We start from the raw sequence: 17,363 nt of genomic DNA, 5'->3' as shown, positions 1-17,363 counted from the left end.
TCCGACGGGAATTGAGGGTGGGCGATGTTTAGGAATTTTTATGTTACAGATATTTAGCCAGAAAGATGGGATGAATGATCTCTTGGGGGCAGGCATTCTCTCAGGACTTTACAGTATATATAGACCCCTAATTTAAATTAGAAGCTAAAAAAAAAAAAAAAAAGAATTAACAGCAACTTTTGTTTCTGAAGTCTCAAAATGAACGGAAGGCAGTATTTAAAAAGTGATTGTTTAAACTTGCTCAAAAGGCACGAAACGTCTCGCGGCACTATTGCGTCGTAACTGTGTTGCGTGACACGATGATGTCGTATGACATGGTCATGTGACATCACATTATAGCACGACTCAGCACCCAACGACAACGAAACTGGTTGGGCCGACACGCCCTGCCATGGGGTGCGCATGGTCAAATGGATGGACAAATTTTCATTATAAAGCATACCACTATTTAAAAAATTTCAGACTCCATTTAAATAAACCTGATAGTTCCCATTGCTGTGAAAGTTTGCGTAAAATAAATTGCTGCACAAGTATTACTTCCCGTCTTATCAATAGGCCAAGGTTTAGGGTTGTAACATATTCCCCAGCGACAGACTTCTTTATTACTGTCAACCAGCTTCTACTATACCGTGAGATAGTTACTTTACAGCTCAGACCTTGGGTGAGCCACATCTGGAGGGACTAAACCCAGCTTCACCTTACGATAGACCGCGGAGGAGTCAACCGGTCTATTCCGCACAATGTCACATGACCTTAGGGTGGGGCCCAGCGACGCACAAGTGCATGGTCGAGCAATACATTTGCAGTGTTAAGCTGGCTGGGATGGCTCGTAGCATCTGTTGCAGCCCAGCAGATGCTGGGCTGCAGCTGTTTAATAAGCAAACTGCTTATTAAACAGTTTGCTTAAACCATCCTCCTCAGCTTAACTAGCAACATAACAGTCAAAGGGAAGGAAAGAGTTGGACCGCGGTGCCACGACCGGACCCCTCGAGAGAGAAGAAGCAAAGGGCAGCCACCTGTGGAGAGGGCGTCCACCTTGAGCCTCTTGGCCTCCTTCTTGACGTGGATCTCCGGCAGGTTAGACTCCGACATAACCGAGGGCTCGTACAGGAACCCCACGCTGTAGTCGATGTACAGGTCGTTCTCGTCCTGGGGCGGAGTCGGGGGAGCCCAGATCTGCAACGGGGGGATCCAGCTACTGAGCCCCCGCACGTTTCCCCCCATGCCGTCCAACGTACGGGGCAGAGCCCACTTACCGGCATCTGTTCGTGTCCATTGAGGGAGAGGTAGATCTGGGAAGAGGAGAGACAAGAGTTAATCGAGGCACGCTGAGGCGCGACGAGATCCACAGAAGAAGATATGCAATGAGAAGATTCCCTTAAACTCTGCCATTGCCAAGATGGCACTAGGCAATGCTACCTACACATTTATGCGGCGTTACCGCCCACACGAAAAATGTTGAGTCACCGGGCCGTGGACGCATGCATTAATATTTCGTAAAAGAGAGCTACCGCACATACTCAGAAGACATTCCTCGGTGCAGCAAGACAAATATGGCAGTGCATAGAAGGTTATTACAGGAATTGTCCATAGTTGGAAACATGTTAAGAATGTACCAAATAAACAACCCTGTACCGGCCACAGCACCGAATCGCTTTCTAGACCCGTTAGAAGAGGTTGGCCTGACACGACGCGTTATGCAATGTCGGCGTAACGTGCGCCTCTGAAGCGGACCATTTGTGCATTGCGGAGAAGCGGTGGCTGGAGAAGCTTCTGACGCATTTTTAAGCGTGAACTAGCGATGGCCAATCTCTTCTGCGAGTTTTTCCCTAGAAAAAAAAAAGGCATGCCATCAAAACTACTAGTGTGGTGGAAAGTATTCGTACGGGGTCCTAACATTAACAGAAAAATTTAATGCTCGCCAATACCATTTCCAAATAAAATGAAGAAAAAAAAAAAAAAAGCCGTTGTGTTTGTGGCAACGGTGTAGCACAGTGTGCTTGTCTACAGATAAGACTAGGCCTGTGTGTCCAGTGCTGCTTTCGTCACACTGCATCGAGCTGTCTGCATGCAGCCCAAACTCCAATTTCTTTGAATTACATACTCGTCCTCCCCCTAATCATTGCATCTATGATCAATTATGGCAGCGGGCGCTTCGGGGAGTGCAACAAAAGGCAAGCGGATCCTCGCATATGGTGGGTGGCTCTGGGTGGGGCCGGTCAAGAAGCAGCGAGGAACACACCTGGAACTAATTCAATGCAAGGGCATTCCGAGGGAGTCATTTTGACTGCTGACTACCACACAGTGGTAGAAGTGGGTGGACCTCAATCCATTTCTATATCTGCGTCAGCTATAGCTACACACACAATTTTGAGTAAGACTTTTAGAAGGTTAAAAAAATTTTTAAAAGGTGCCCGAGGATGATCGCAAAAAGGGGGCAAGCAAAAAATAAATGAAGGAAAATATATATATGCAAAGGAGATACGAGTGTGTAGAAAGGTGGAAATTTCTCTTCAAAGTAGACGGTATAGAAGATAGTTACAACTCTGTACTTCACTTTACCCTAGGATACAGGGCATTTCTCAAAACGCTGGTCAAATCGTTCCAGTAGAAAGTATGCATCGCACAAAACAAAAACAAAAAAAACAAAAAAAAAAGTTAATGTCATTTGGGAAAATTAATGTTTGGTATGATTCATTCATTAATTACTTTAGAGTAATAAACTTTTACAGTGAAGCTGTTTATGGCTAGGGTATCACAGATTTTTCATGTGCACGACAGAAAACTCTACGCTCACACCATGGCACGTGCTCGCTTTCCCCGTATAAAAGTAGATAACTAAAATAAAGCATTGACAAACGCACGTGCAAGATGCCACTAATTGTTCTAAAGCTTTCGCTTTAGAACAATTACTGCTGCAGATGCCGGCACGTGGAACACCATTCCCTGCACTTTCCTTGATGCTTCGGCAATGTAGCAATAGATCATCTATTCAGTAGATTAGTTATCAATAGGCACCATTTTCAAGATCAGTAGACTCTCTGGTGGACAATAAAGTTTTCTCAAAGATTTGTAAATGTGCGACCTGCGTCGGCCATGTCTACGCTCGCACCACCCTCTCTTTGTCGCCGTTCCAAGCGCTTGCGTGCCTAGTTTCCTTTCCCTGCGCTCTCCCGAGATAGCAGTCCCGTCGCGCGTGTCTAGTTTCCTCCAGCTCCTCGGGGTGGGTCTGTGTCGTGTGCTAAACAGCTTTGCTGGTCATCCACCTCCACAGAGTGGAATGGCTCACGATTTTCAGTTAGTAAATTTAAATGTATGGCTTCAAAAAAAGTAGAAATTCGGGCTAGTTGGTTCATGATCAGTAAATACAGCGCCAAAAAACGACAGGACAAAGACGAGAGTAAACAGGACGAGGCGCTCCTGTTTACTCTCCTGCGCCTCGTCCTGTTTACTCTCGTCTTTGTCCTGTCGTTTTTTGGCGCTGTATTTACTGTTCAAAAAAAGATTGGCTGGACATCACGAGAAACCACTAAATCAACAAATTTTAGAAAAGTATAAGGGACATCAGGCATTTTACGACCCTTCGAAGAAACACCTAATTCTATTGGAGTGCATCTTTGAGCGAGCGGTCCAGCCCTTTGCGGCCGGGGCACGCAATGCATGTTCAACATGTTTACTTCCCTTTCGCAAGGGAGGCAGAGTGGTGGCAGCGTGTCTCAGAGGGCAGGATTGTTGGCACAACAATGCACTCCAATATGAAACCGAGAACCGTCCAAGTTGGGCGTTTTTCAGAATGCTTTAAAATGCTGCATGTGCCAAATTTCTTTCTAGACCAAGATAATTCAGAGGTTTTCGATGATGCCCCCCAAGCAACTTTTAGACTGAAACCATACCCCAAATTTACTAATTGAAAAGTTAATCACTCAAAAGTAATTAAGAAACTGATTATACCGAATGTTACATATTTTCCCAAATGGGCCCTTTGGCAGAAACCAATATGACATCAACCTTTTTTCTGTGGGAGGCATACCTCTTGCAGAAACGATTTGGCCTGCATTTCGTGAAACGCCTTATTTATACAGGGTGTTCGATTTTAATTGAAAACAGATTTTAAGAAAAAGGAGGTGAAAGTTCACCATGTATTTATCAGGCTCGCGGACATTCGACAAGAGGATAATTGTCATGATAAGTAGATTAATGAATTAAAATGTAACTTGTGTACTTAATGCTTTGAGGGGTCGTGTTGCCATTGCAGTATTGACGGCAATTACAATTAAAGGCCGGACCAATTTTAAAAAATTTTGAAAGTCGTAATGGCTTTTGAGATCTTAATTGATCATTTTCCTGTTTTCCAGGCAGGCTTAAGAATAGTCCACAAAAAATATACCGCAAGCCCTGCTCACGACGACGCTTCGAGTAACGTAGTCGTTTTGGTCACATCATCCCTTGCGTCGTCTGCGTACCCACCAGGGACATGCTGCCGAGACGGTAAAGGCACGAATGAAACGATTACATCACTCCTCCAAGCACGACTGTGGGCAGGGCCTTGCTATGTGCTTTTTGCGCACCATTCTAAGATTGGGATAAAAAAAAGTGAAAACATCTCAATATCTCACAAACTACATTTTTGCAAATTCCTTTAATTGGGCTGGGCTCTTATAGTTATTGCCATCAACACTGCCATTGTAATTGGACCTCTAAAACCAATAATTAAAGAGGTAATTAACAGACTTTAGTTAACATACTTACCATGATGATTATCCCCTCATCCAATGTCTGCCGAGCCTGATGAATACGTAATGAAAATGGCACTCGTCCAACCATTGCCCCTTTTTAAAATATCTGTTAGAATTATGTTCAAGCACCCTGTGTATATGGTACATAAAACTATGGGTGCTAACTTGCAGTTTCAGAGCAGCACAAGCATGCAAACAATGAGCTTTACTCCCTTCACTCTTAAGTCGACAGCACGGCGGAAGCTATGCATGCTTCAACACATGACCAAGCTTATCTTTCAGTACCCACGCGAGGACAGCGGGGTCACGTGATGAAAGGGAGGCCGTTCAGGGAGGCCGTTCCTTGGTTTGGCGAGCACGTATTCCATCGCATCGCCAGCTTAGGGGTGAATGGAGTATAGGCGTGTGCAATTGTGCATACTGATGCTAGGGAAAAAAAAAAAAATTATAAAATTAACTTGCCTTATCTAAAATTTCATTTAAAAAATAAGCTTGTAATCCGTAGCTATGACTTTAACGTGGTGGTGGGGGAAAGCATTTAGCAGCAAGTTTATTAAACAATGTAAAAAAAAAAAAAAGGAATGAAAAGGCTTTTTTTTTTTACAGTTAAATTTGGAGGCAAGTTGCAAAAGAATTTAAAAGGGTGACCCCATCCACTAGCTGGGTAAGATGACCGCTCTTCCCTAGATATATGTCTCCTATCTGTGCCTGAATAATACAAGAAACCTCACATGAATCGCCACGTGTTGGTCAAACAGAGGCGTAGATTCCCCTCAAGGTGCTCGAGACCACCGTACTCACAGCAATATTGGTGTTCCTTCAGCACTTCTCAACCGACCCCGAGCCTTGTTACAAGCGTACTTGTCGTCACGCGTACGAGTGATGCAGGATAGCAATGCAATGTATTACAACTGTATTGCCACCCCCTGGATCAATTTATCCTTGTTTCGCTTCTTCGGACAAGCTGAGACAGATAATGATGCTCATGGCCAACTGTTGCCCAAAGCAACAATGCTGCTCCAGTGGCCTTGGCTACATGTGTTCCAAAAACAAGAGGGTTGAATGTGGCTCGTAATATTGTTGAAAAAGTTTCGAGGCATTTTCACGTTTTTAAATTGGAAACTATCATGCAGTATGATTTTAACCCTGATCTGAAATTCCGCTGGTCAGTTAGAAGTGACAATGTGAATTCGTGTTTGAGCAGACGAACTGCACCGAGCAGACACTTTTCAAAGCAATCGACCGCAGATACACTTCGTCTCTCCTTACAACAAACTGCAGTGGAAGCTACAAGCCACCGGAGCCAATCCACAGTTCAAAGGGTGTCATGTGCCCTTGAGGGTGGACGAAACGATCAAAGGTGTGCGAAGGCACACGACACACTTGGAGCTATGGACTGGCTCCAGCTGCCGACGACATCCACTGCAGTACATTACAAGGTGAAACGAAGTGTACACCAACACGTGGCTTCGACATCCCGTTGCTGTTGGCACAGACTCTTCGCTTCACGAGAGTTCAGTGTCTGTGCACGTACACAGTGACCGTCTAGGCAAATCTTTTTTTTGTAAACAGCGTGCTGGTCTAAGGTGGTGGACCCTCCATGTCCAACAGCTGCAAGTTTCATCAGAGCTACTTATATTGCGAGTGGGGCAGTCCTTTGCAAATTCATACAGGCCAAGAACCAAGACTCGAGGTAATAGGGGAATGCAAGCATCTTCTGCCACTTTTGGTCACTGAAGCTTAAAGGATTAGTCTCCCTAAAAGGGGTAATTTCATGTTGCACTCAGTAGGGCATAAGCTACGTCCATCACCCAAACTGTCAGTATAAACTGGCATCAAATACCTCGATGGCAGGTCTTCAAATCTAACAAATCTGATTGGTTGGCAGTAAATGTCTACTCCAGTTTGTGTACAGGTGGCATAAATAGACTGGTTGGCTGTAAAGCGAACCAGAAAAATTGGTGCCTGAATGCAGAATTCAAACTTTCATTACTACAGTACTTTCGCGGTGGATTTTACCTGGTGAAATTTGAAGGCATAGCTCCGTTACCATGAAGTATAAGGAGTATTCACTGGGTGCCATATTTGTGGGTGATGTCTAGAGTGCATGCTCTGAACGAGCCCACATTAATAGGCTGCTAAAACTGGCAATCTTGAGGGTGGGGAATGCACGTTACAAAAGAACTGTGGAAGCTCGACATTAGCACGCGCTCAGCAGTCGTGCACACAGCTATGGCCGCCAGTGTGAATACTTCCTGTTGGAACACTCGTGAGATTTTCTATGGAGGGCTCCAACGCAGATGAGTTGTTGGAGTATCGTGCTTGTGGTGCAGTCTCCCAACAAGTGCTGCAAGCACTTATGACACAATTAGCTTTTGGCCATACACTTGCTGTGCACTACAAGCATAACTTTCGAGGACTGTCAACTGTATCGAGGACTGTCAACTGAACCTTAAAAAAAATGCCGTAAATGCTCAAATATTTCATGGTAATTCGCGACTCCAGCGACCTATAGGGGGCGCCACCACCAAACAAACATGGCGGCTGAGTCCAGGTCGCGGCGGCTCGGCCGGGCCGCCTGAATGGGTGGCGCGTTCAATTTAACAGATTTTGTTTTGTTTAATGTCCAATTTTATAGGTATTTGAACTGAGACGGTGAAGTGTAGCCGGTGCAGATAAACTTGCAAAGCATAGTTTTGTTTTGCAGTGTGTTTTTTTGTTCTTTTCGTGTCAAACTTTCGTTTCGGCGATTTCGTTCAAAACCGAAACTATGGGCTCCGGAGAGACGGTAATATACTAATCAGTTTTGATCATCTAAGGAAAGCGGCGATGACTATAGAATTGTTCCACAGATAGTAATTTTTCAGCTAACTCGCATGCCTCGACCATGCGACTTATCTGTCCGCAGAATCGAGCTTTTGTGCGTATCCGCGTTTACGAAACAGCTCCAGTCGTCTGCTCGGCCATCAACACAGGCTGCAGGAAAATTACGAAAATTGAGCAACCGCTTTTTGAGCCAAGGACCATGTTAACCCGCCGGCGCCCAACTAAGCAGCTGATACTCGTATTTCAATTCAGGTTTTAGTAGCAATCGAGAAGTCATTTTGACGAGCGGGTTATGTATTATATTACGTGCTATGGTCCCACTAAAGCGATATTAGTATATCCTTCGGGTTGAAATATGAGCTTAGTTGACTAGCTATTAGGTGAGCTGCTGAATAAAAGTATATTTGACAGACGAACATACCACTTAAATTTAGCCAAATGGTTCTATAGCCGGCAGCACGGAGACAAACTGAAGAGAGTCTTCATTAAAGATCCACGCAGAACCTCTCTGCATTGAACTTTACTTCGAATCCTGAACGGAGAAAATTAGTATTTTTCGTGGCCGGTCAACCTGATCAATGTAGACGTATATTACTGCTGGCTTCGACGTCCTGGTAATATAAATATTGGAAGCGCGATAGGTCAAAATGCCGTGGCAGCATTTAACGTTGCGAGACTTGTCTCCCACCTTTTGAAAACAAATAATTTCCCTCATTCATCATTTGCAGCGAGCAAGTTTTCCTGAATCAAGTAATTGCGAAATCAGCCCAACTCCTTCAGTGTGGTCCAGAGGCTTTTTCGGCGAAAAGCAGCCAAGATGAATAGCCAACGCACCGACCGGCGTGGGTGGCTCAAACTTGAACCTAACCGAACACAACCAAACTCAAGAAAAGCAGCTATCGAACCTTCCCATTCACTTGACTGCAACATTGATGTTCCCTCCAGTATCAGTTACCAAGCAGTCGTCACTTTGAATGTGATTCGAGACAGACAAGAAATCAAAAAGTTTTTCCGTGATTCCTCCCCATCCAAGAAATCGAAAGCACGCGACCGTGTGCTGTGGAGTAAACGGGCGTTCAAACACGTGGTTGAAGGAAACAATCTACTGAGGCTTCACCACACTAATGATCACTCAGGCAAACTTAAGAAATATTCGGACCTTCGTCAAATTACATCGTTCGCCACCGCGCCGACAACACGTCTCCGCGAAAGCCACCAGAGACGCGGAGGGGCGCGGAGCGACCTGGACCGGCTGGTTCCCGGTTTTCCCGCTTGGCGGCGACCGTTTTGCTGGAGTCGCGAATAAAGCCATGCCTTGAAATTTCACAAGCTAAAAATTCAAGTTTTTTTTAGTGTCCCCAACCTCATGTACTACCTAAAAATAATGTAAAAAAAAAGTGTCTTAGCCCAACTTTTTACAATAATATTAGCACTGCAGGAGCTCTTGGCAACCACTTACAGATGCAAAAGATCACATCAAATAAAAAAAAAAAAAATGGCTGGACTTTCTCTGGTTCTCTTAATCCCAAGAACAAGCCCAATGTTGACTCTATTAGCAATACGGTTTCCAAAGCTGCAATTTGTAATCCTCGTGCACAAGTAGCTAAAGAAACCAATTCATGGAGAGAAAACCATAAAGGGGCTGCAGTTCCCTCAATTTTTGACGAAAGCTCCGAAAATTCTTTGACACCAAGACAAAAAGAAAAAAGGGAGGCATTTCTCCCTTCTATTTTTTTTCTTGGAAGCTGAAAGTCATAACAAGAGAAAAGCATCCCCAAAAGATCAGTTCCACACATCTTGCTCTCCGAAACCAAATGCATCTCATCTCTTGGTAGAGGTGGACTAGTCCATGGCCCGGCCATCTTTTCAAGTTTTGGTGCCAGACAAAAAAAGAAAAATACTCGGGCTACTTGGTACAGCACACGTGGACAAAGAAGCCTCTGCCCGGGTGCAACTGGCCTCGGCACTGAGCAGAGTGAAAGAGCTGGCCCCGCTAAGCTAAGCTGAAGGCAACCCTCTTTCCGATACCGGTTAAAGCCAATGTTGCAACATAAAAATAAAGGTGCCGTGAGCGTGCGGTTCCAAAAAAAAAAGTAACGTGGTGGCCAACTCTACCAAAAGAAATGCTGCATTTAGGAGCAAGAGTGGCACAGTGCGACACCAAAACCTGAGAAGGTGCACCGAGCGTCACCTCTCTCCCAAGAATGAGACACACTGGAGTCCGACGAAAAAGTGTGCTTCACTGTCTTTTATTAACATGTTCTGCGCCGGCTTTGGGGAGTCGCCGCAATGACGTTCCACGGCCCCGCCACGGGGGGAGGAAAGAGAAAACAGGCGGCCCCGTGTGCCCTTTTGCTCATAAATACTGGGAAGAGGAAAACAACCGAGGACGCGGGACTGCAAAAATCAAAGCGAGTAAAAAAATGAACACATCCAGATGGACCTAGATGAGAAACTAATGATGACCAGCCTGCCTAACGAACCTCCTCCCACCTCAAAAGAAAAGGAGGGAGACTAAAAAGAACCGACCCCTTCCCCCCAATCGACCCCTTTCTGCAGAAGGCCAACGTCGCATCACGCTCTGCAGCTGCGGCAGGGTGGGAGAACAAGCAACGAAACGATGCCCGAGCAAGAGGAGCACACCGAGGCAACCTCCCCTCCCCTCCGCCCAAAGGCCCACCCTTTGCCCGGAGGGGAAAAGGAGGCGAATTTTCTTTAAAAGGTCCTAGGTACTATTTAGAGTCCTTTGCACTTTCAAGCTCCCGCACACAAGCACGTATCACACGGCAGGGAGAAGACGCCCGCTGTCCCTCGCTCAGACGGCGCAGGCCTGTGCCTGCCACACTCACGCATATACACACACATTCTATGTACACTTTTTGTCTTCTTTCACAGAAAAAAGAAAAAAGGGGAAGGCCTAACGACGTAAATTTACACGGCGGCGCACTGTACGCGCCTACGCCCCTCAACTAGCGACGACCGAGGGCCGCTTAAGATTTCAGCTTAAAAAAAAACTGAGGAATGGACAAAAAAAAAAAAAAAAAAGATCTACTCCAGGCTTCGCCTAGAGCTCCTCGAGTGGCGTGTCCGCCGCGACCTCGTCGTCCCCGCCCTGGAAGACGGAGGAGAGGGAGGAGGCTCCTCCGCCGTGGTCTCCACCACCGTCTCAGCCGTGGTCTCCACCACAACCGTGGAGACCGCAGGGGGCGGCATCAGCTCGGGCCCCAGAGCGTCCACCACCACCTCTCCAAGCACCGGCACCACATCAGAGTTAAACTCTTCAATCGCTTCTTCGCCCACGCACACCTCCATGGGCTCCTCCACCACGACATAGTCCTCATCCGCAACCTGCTCTTCGACGTACTGCTCCGCGTAACCCTCCTCGCCAAGCATGGATAGTATCTCTGGAGCCAGCTCCGGCATCAGTTCCCTGATCATGTCCGGGGTCAGTTCGTAGACCACTTCCGCCTCCTCCTCCTCCTGGCCAAGCTCCTGCCCCGGCTCGGCCAAAAACTCAGTATCGAACACGACTTCCGTTTCCACAACTTCCGTCTCTACAACTTCCGTCTCCAGGACTTCCGTCTCCACCACTTGCTCCACCTCAAGCTCAGGATTGGGCTCGAGTGCCGGCTCAGATTCCGGTTCCGACAACTTTTCGGTTTCCGACACGCTTTCCGAGGGCGGCTCTGCCCTTGGTTTGAGTTCCTGCTCCGAGCCAGAGTCCGACTCTGCTGCCCTCGCGCGGCGCGTCCGTATGACCAGATTTGGATTGGAGAAAGGCTTGGGCGCGGCGGCATTGCCCCCGACGCCCGGTTGACGCACCGCGTGCTTGTTCACTTTCAGAGTCTTGGGGCTACCGGGCAGGTTGTTACAGTGGTTGCCGACAGGCCCCGCAGAGGGGGTCCTAACCGGTGCTCCTGGAAGGTTTTTGCCATGACTTCTAACGGCAGCAGAGGCCTTGTCCATGGGTGCCGCTTTGGACACCAGCTCTAGGGTTTTGAGCCCATACGCCTTCTCGTCCAACGGAGACAGCTTGATGACGGCAACCTTGTCCGTGGAGGGTGTTTTGAGCTTTTTGGCATCGGACGGCACCTTGACGGGCGACAACTCCGTGTCCGCCTTTGCGGTGGACAGTTTCGAGTGCACGCGCTGCGAGAGGTGGTGGTGGTTCAGCCCCGGTGCCACCGTCCCCTTCTTTTTCCGAACTGCTACCTCCTCCACCTCCTCCTCCTCCTCCGTCCCCTCCCCTCCACTGACAGAACTACCCCGCTTGCGGGAAGAGGCCCTGCTGGCGCGCCTCGTCGTAGGCCGGGGCAGGCCCCCGTTCACTTGTGGGGTGGTGGCCTGGGGTGCCCCCCTGTGGGACCTGCTGCGGACTGTTGCCCTCCCCTGGTTATGCACCTGGGCGTGGGCGTCCTCCCGCGAGTACACCAGGGCGGGGCCCTCCTCCTGCTCCCGGCCCCCGGCCCGACGCTCTTCCTCCTCCTTGATGGCCTTGAGTCGGCCCAGCTCCCAGTCCTTCTTCTGGGCCTCAATCTCCTCCTGGGAGAAGAGGGGGGGCATGTCAACAAATGCTTACCTCAACCCGGCCAGGACGAGCCCTTTCCGCCGTGGCCACTAATGAGAAAGCAAGCGTGGGTCTCTTCTTGTTCTCACAACTACACTCATATCTGCCGTAATATCCAGTCATCGTTTACCCCCCTGCCACCTGCCTGAAATGCATTAAAAAATGGGGAACGCCATCTTTTAACGAGTGAACACAAAAAGTAAAAAGTTGTCAGGCAGGCAAACAAGGTAACACATAAAAAAGCAAGAAAGAACCTGAGCGTATCGATGCAAGACATCGCAAGCCAGGGTCAAAAAGTCCTTGGAGCGCTTTGTGCAACGACTAAAGCGCAACGACTAAACTCGAAACAAACAAGCGCGCTGTGTGGGTTAAGCGCAGACAATGCCTTCTTTGCTTTGGCTCACTTCTCTTCAACTTTCTTATCGCAACAGATTTTTCACGTACCGGGGTCCCTTTAGAAAGAAAGCCCACCGAGAGAAACTTAGGTAATCAATACTTCGACACAGGAATCTTTGAGTTGAAGAGGGATTTTGTAGTAACGTATGATTTAAACAAGAACAGGAATGTTGATGAACATGCGGTGGTACTTAGTTTCATTTTAGAAAACGCTATATCTGCAGTGACGTCGGGACGGCGACACCCAACGTCGCGCGACCACTGTGACTGGAAGGCAGGGACCAAGTAGATTTCCCAAGGCTGTTGCTTTCACGAGCGAGTGCTTCATTCACAAAGTAACTCCCGCCACGCAAAAAATTGGTTTCGTTGCACAGCATGACGGCATGGCTGGTACCCGGTACGCTATAGCGTCGGAGCCTCCGCACGCACCCGCGTCTATCAATGAAAATATATATATATATAAAAAAAAAAAGATGTGAGACGAGACCCACGAGACGACGAGAGCACGCAGGACCGGATGGACAATTGATGCAGCGTACTTTGCGTCAGTCCGCCGCTTGAGCCACATAACACACGCATGTTCAATTACAGTGCTGAGTTTCGTTTCGGTTTTGAAAGGGGACCTAATATGGTCTTTTGGCGCAGGCTTGGCATAGATTACCAATATTTTGGCAAAATGTAGCCGGATGTAGCAGGGTTAGCCCCTTGGCGCAGTTTTGCGCAATTGGCGCAGCAATCACATCACTGTCATAGTCTCTAGTCGTGGACAGAGTGAGAATGACAGAGAGCAGCCTCAGTTGTTCCGCCTCCAGCGTGGGCTTCCTAGTTTCAGTAACGCCTGTCTCATGCGCCTCGTGTGTGCATGCCCAACCAAAGCATACCAGAAGGCATCGATCGTGTGTTAGGGACTACCGTAAAATTCCGAGAGATAGCCCACCTAATATCAAGAGCAAATCGGGCGAAAATAGGGAGTGGGCTAACTTTCCTTATATAATTAAGAAAAGTTTTAACAATTGCTATTTTTCGATTGTGTCCCTTCCAAGCTTAATATGGCAAGGGGCAAAGATGACTGCACTTCCCAGTCAGCAGCGTTCGCTTATATCCTGCCGTAGCTAACTAGCTGCATTTACGTTGAAACCATCATTGATCCCAACATAACTATTACAGGGGTGGGCTGTCTTTTGGGGCTTCAAAATATAGCAAATCAAGCCAAAAATAGTGGTCGGCTATCTTTCGGGATTTTACAGTAGGCTTTTGAAAGAACTTTGCCGTTCTCACGTGTTTGCCGTAAAATGCGCCTCTAAAGTGTTCCCTTTTTTTTTTTTTGCCGATGTACAATGTGGGGTGGCCGACTTACAATTGTGTAAATGCGGTAGTTTTATTGTTTTATGCAAGAAATAGTTGTGAAAGAATGTTTTACCATTGCAAAGTCCGTTGCTTGCATGCAAACCCCACCGATTGGAACACAGCGCGAACGTTTGTTCCGTAAAAGCATGCTTCTAACACTCCTATGCTCTCTTCATTAGGAGGTACACATCGCGACACTGTTAGCACGAACACGACATCGGCGCATTTTCGCATTTTACTTCTAAATAGTATTAGCGAGCACGTATTTTTAACGCTTAGATTATAGAACTAAATGAGCTCTTCCCGTAGCGATAATAACTTGGATGACATCCCTTGGTTTCAAAAAGAAAAAACTAGAAAAACCGGCGATAGCTTGTTCGCGCTAACAGTGTCGCGCTCTGTACTTCAAAGGAGTCAACAAGAGAAAATAAAAATCAACCAGGGGCAATGAGCAAGAGAGCGAGCAGACGAAAGCAGCAGCGAAGAACGATGCTGGGGAAGCGGCAGTGGCGTCACAAGGGGGGGGGGGATTGCAGCACTCCTGGGGGGTGTCGCGGCAGGACGAGGGGGGGGGGGGGGGGGGGGGGGGGGGGGTGTGAAGGCGGGCGATGAGCCGGGGGGAGGGTGTTGCCGAGGGCCACCGCCCCGGGTGCCTCTGACCCTAGTGACGCCTCAGGGAAGCGGGAAAGCTGGCGATCGCGTTGGCAATTACTTTGGTGTCGGGCCAAGTTGGACACCTTGTCTATAACAAGGAGAAGACTCTTGTGTAACTTTCTTGTTTGGCATGTGTCTGTGCGGCATGCTATCAACATGGGTAGAGCTGGCGTAGCTGTGTGGCATGGACAGCACCACAAACACGAAGCTCGAAATGGGATGCTTTACGAACGCCTGTGTGGGGCATTCCAGCAAATCTTTATGTACTCGTTGGCTTTGTCTCACACATTGCACAACTGCAGTTGCGACGATCAAGGAAAAACGGACGGGTTCGCGGTGACCTTACTTCGGCGGAGGCGGACTTTGAGCTTTTATCACTGACCTTACACTGCAAGGTTACATTCTATGATATAGGGCGTTCATTGACCTCGCTATCCCCGAATGAGTTACTGCTTGTGTCATCTTTCCATTGCTTGTTCTTCTGTTTCTTTTTGGTCTCAACAAAATTTTTCTTAATCAAAATTATGTCATTTTGTTATCTTCAATTTCCTTTCGCATGCATGTACTCCGACTTCGAGGTTGCAGAAGCCGGGTAGGAATGTGTATACAAAAGCGAAATGTCTTTTCCTCCTTCGTTTTACTTTGTCACGGACGTCCTCGAACCGTAAGGTCCACGGCCGCGTCTTCGGGTACGATGATTGTTTGCAGATCGCGGAGTCCACGTTGGGGTATTTGTAGGGGTGGGCGATCACTCGGTGTTTTTTTTTTTGGAAATCGATATTCGTCCAAAAGAGGGGTGGGCGATGACTTGAGGATGGGAAATGACTCTGGATATTACAATAGTTATTATGAACTCCATTAATATAAACACGTTCTATATAGTCAAAGTTTTGAGGGACAAACTGGGTAAATATGTGGATTTTCCCCTCAGTATTAGGGATGCCTTTTGGGGGAAACAGAGGTGTCCATATTAATGAGACATGACTGTATGGGAACCAAGTTTCTATTTCATGAAAAAGTCTTAATTGTTGTAGTTCCTCTTAAGGAGTATTATGTTAAGCTCCAATGCTCAGGAAGCCTTAAGGCTTGTTCACACATTTGTGACCGAGTACGACGGAGGGAGACCAGATCGGTTTTAATAGGGGTGTGCGAATACTCGAATATACGAATTCGAATCGAATAGAAAGTTCCTGAATAATTCGATTCGCGAATCGAATTTCTAGTATTCAGTCACTCGAATATTCGATATATTCGGCCAAAGACGCGCGGTCGCCGCGGAGCTGACAAAAAAAAAAAGCCGTTTTTCCCCCCGATGTAAGCGCCGTGATGTTAGACAAACCATGCGAAAAACAGCTCTTGGTCCTACCATTCCACAAAAATCTAACGCACAGGTTAGTAAAAAGAAAAGTAACGAGCGCCACGAACTTTATAGCACGAAGATTTACTCACGATTGTGATACAACCGACCCTTGAACCACAACCGAAACATCCCGTTTGCGCCGCTTCCAGTGAGGAATTGTTGGGAGGCCGAAATCCCGCGCCATGCCTATACTCTGTTTCATACTTAGCGTGCAACGTTGTCAGAGCTACTGGCGCGAGCTTGGGGCTTGATCTCGTTGATCATTTGCACGCGTTCTCGCTCAAACAAAACCATAGATGAAGCCACGCGCTCGCGCCAGTAGCTTTCACAGCGTTGCACGCTAAGTATGAAACAGAGTATAATTCTTTTCACGAGTAAAGCCCGTTTCAAATTGAAGCACCGATGTTAAACACACCTGCTTTTATTTAATTTTTTTTTTTTTCACCAGAATATTTTTACATTTTAGCTTTTGTTCTGCACAAGATGCATATTCTGCAACAGGTGCATACTCTGCACATATAATAATCTCTTTCGCAGCACACTTTGAAGAATTCCTACAAATAAAATCACTATTCGATATTCGGCTTTTTTTTCTTGATTCGATTCGGTATTCGATTTGAAAACTACTATTCGGTATTCGCACACCCTTAGTTTTTAAGCCTTTTGCGGCCTCTTAGGGCCAGCTCCACTGCGGTGCACCCGGTCCTAAGACGTCGCAAAAGGCTTAAAACTGGTCTGGTCTCTCTCGGTCTTACTCGGTTGCATATGTGTGAACGGCGCTTTAGTTGCATTACACTAGGGTTGCATATTTTACTACATAAAGCATGTAATCTGCTTAGATCCCCCAGTGTACCCTTTCAAATTACAACATCCTTACAAACAAAAGTGTCGCCAAATCATAAATTAAAACATGCTATACTGCACAAAAAAAAAAAAAAAAAAAAAAAAAGAAGACTAACTTCAGAACAGTGGCCAGGACAGTTACATACCTCGGCCTGCTTCAGCTGCTCCAGAGTCAACGGCTCCTGAAGTGACTCCAGGAACTGCATGGCATACTTCTCTACTGGTGATAACTGCAGAAATCCACAAGAGATAAAAGCGAATGAGCTACAGGTCATTCCGGTGCTACGGCCCAATCATTCCCCTTTCCTCTTCATTTTCTACGAGTCTACCAAGGAATACTGTACACTTTCTGACCCACTTGCCCCCCCCAAAAAAAACAATAGAGAGCACATCAAACAAAATTGCGCAGCATCGAATTGCATCATTCTATTCAAGCCTAATAGTCTATTATGGTGAATGCCACAACATGCTCGAAATAACTCATATGTCACGAGCGGACGCAGGGAAAAGCATAAAGTGTGCACAAAAAACATTTGTGGTACTATACAGAAGAGTTGTTTCGCATTTAATAATAGTTAATAACGGCAGCGAGTACTATACTCCGCGACAACTTTTCTTGGCAATGCAGTGGAAG

General features: G+C 46.9%; 1 protein-coding gene across 1 annotated transcript in view; it reads right to left on the bottom strand.

The window, feature by feature from the left end:
• Positions 1 to 17,363, bottom strand: part of LOC8039649 (helicase domino) — a 148,045-nt gene that overhangs the window by 52,197 nt on the left and 78,485 nt on the right. The window contains exons 28-31 of the mRNA XM_029974730.4: positions 16,876 to 16,959; positions 11,964 to 12,104; positions 1,257 to 1,292; positions 1,017 to 1,176 (exon numbers count right to left, since the gene is read on the bottom strand). Coding sequence (XP_029830590.2) covers positions 1,017 to 1,176; positions 1,257 to 1,292; positions 11,964 to 12,104; positions 16,876 to 16,959 — 421 coding nt within the window. The remainder of the gene's footprint in view (positions 1 to 1,016; positions 1,177 to 1,256; positions 1,293 to 11,963; positions 12,105 to 16,875; positions 16,960 to 17,363) is intronic.

The sequence above is a fragment of the Ixodes scapularis genome, unplaced genomic scaffold (genome assembly GCF_016920785.2).
Source record: "Ixodes scapularis isolate PalLabHiFi unplaced genomic scaffold, ASM1692078v2 PGA_scaffold1__304_contigs__length_218370807, whole genome shotgun sequence".
Classification (NCBI taxonomy): Eukaryota; Metazoa; Arthropoda; class Arachnida; order Ixodida; family Ixodidae; genus Ixodes; species Ixodes scapularis.
This window is presented reverse-complemented; position numbering and strand designations above follow the sequence as displayed.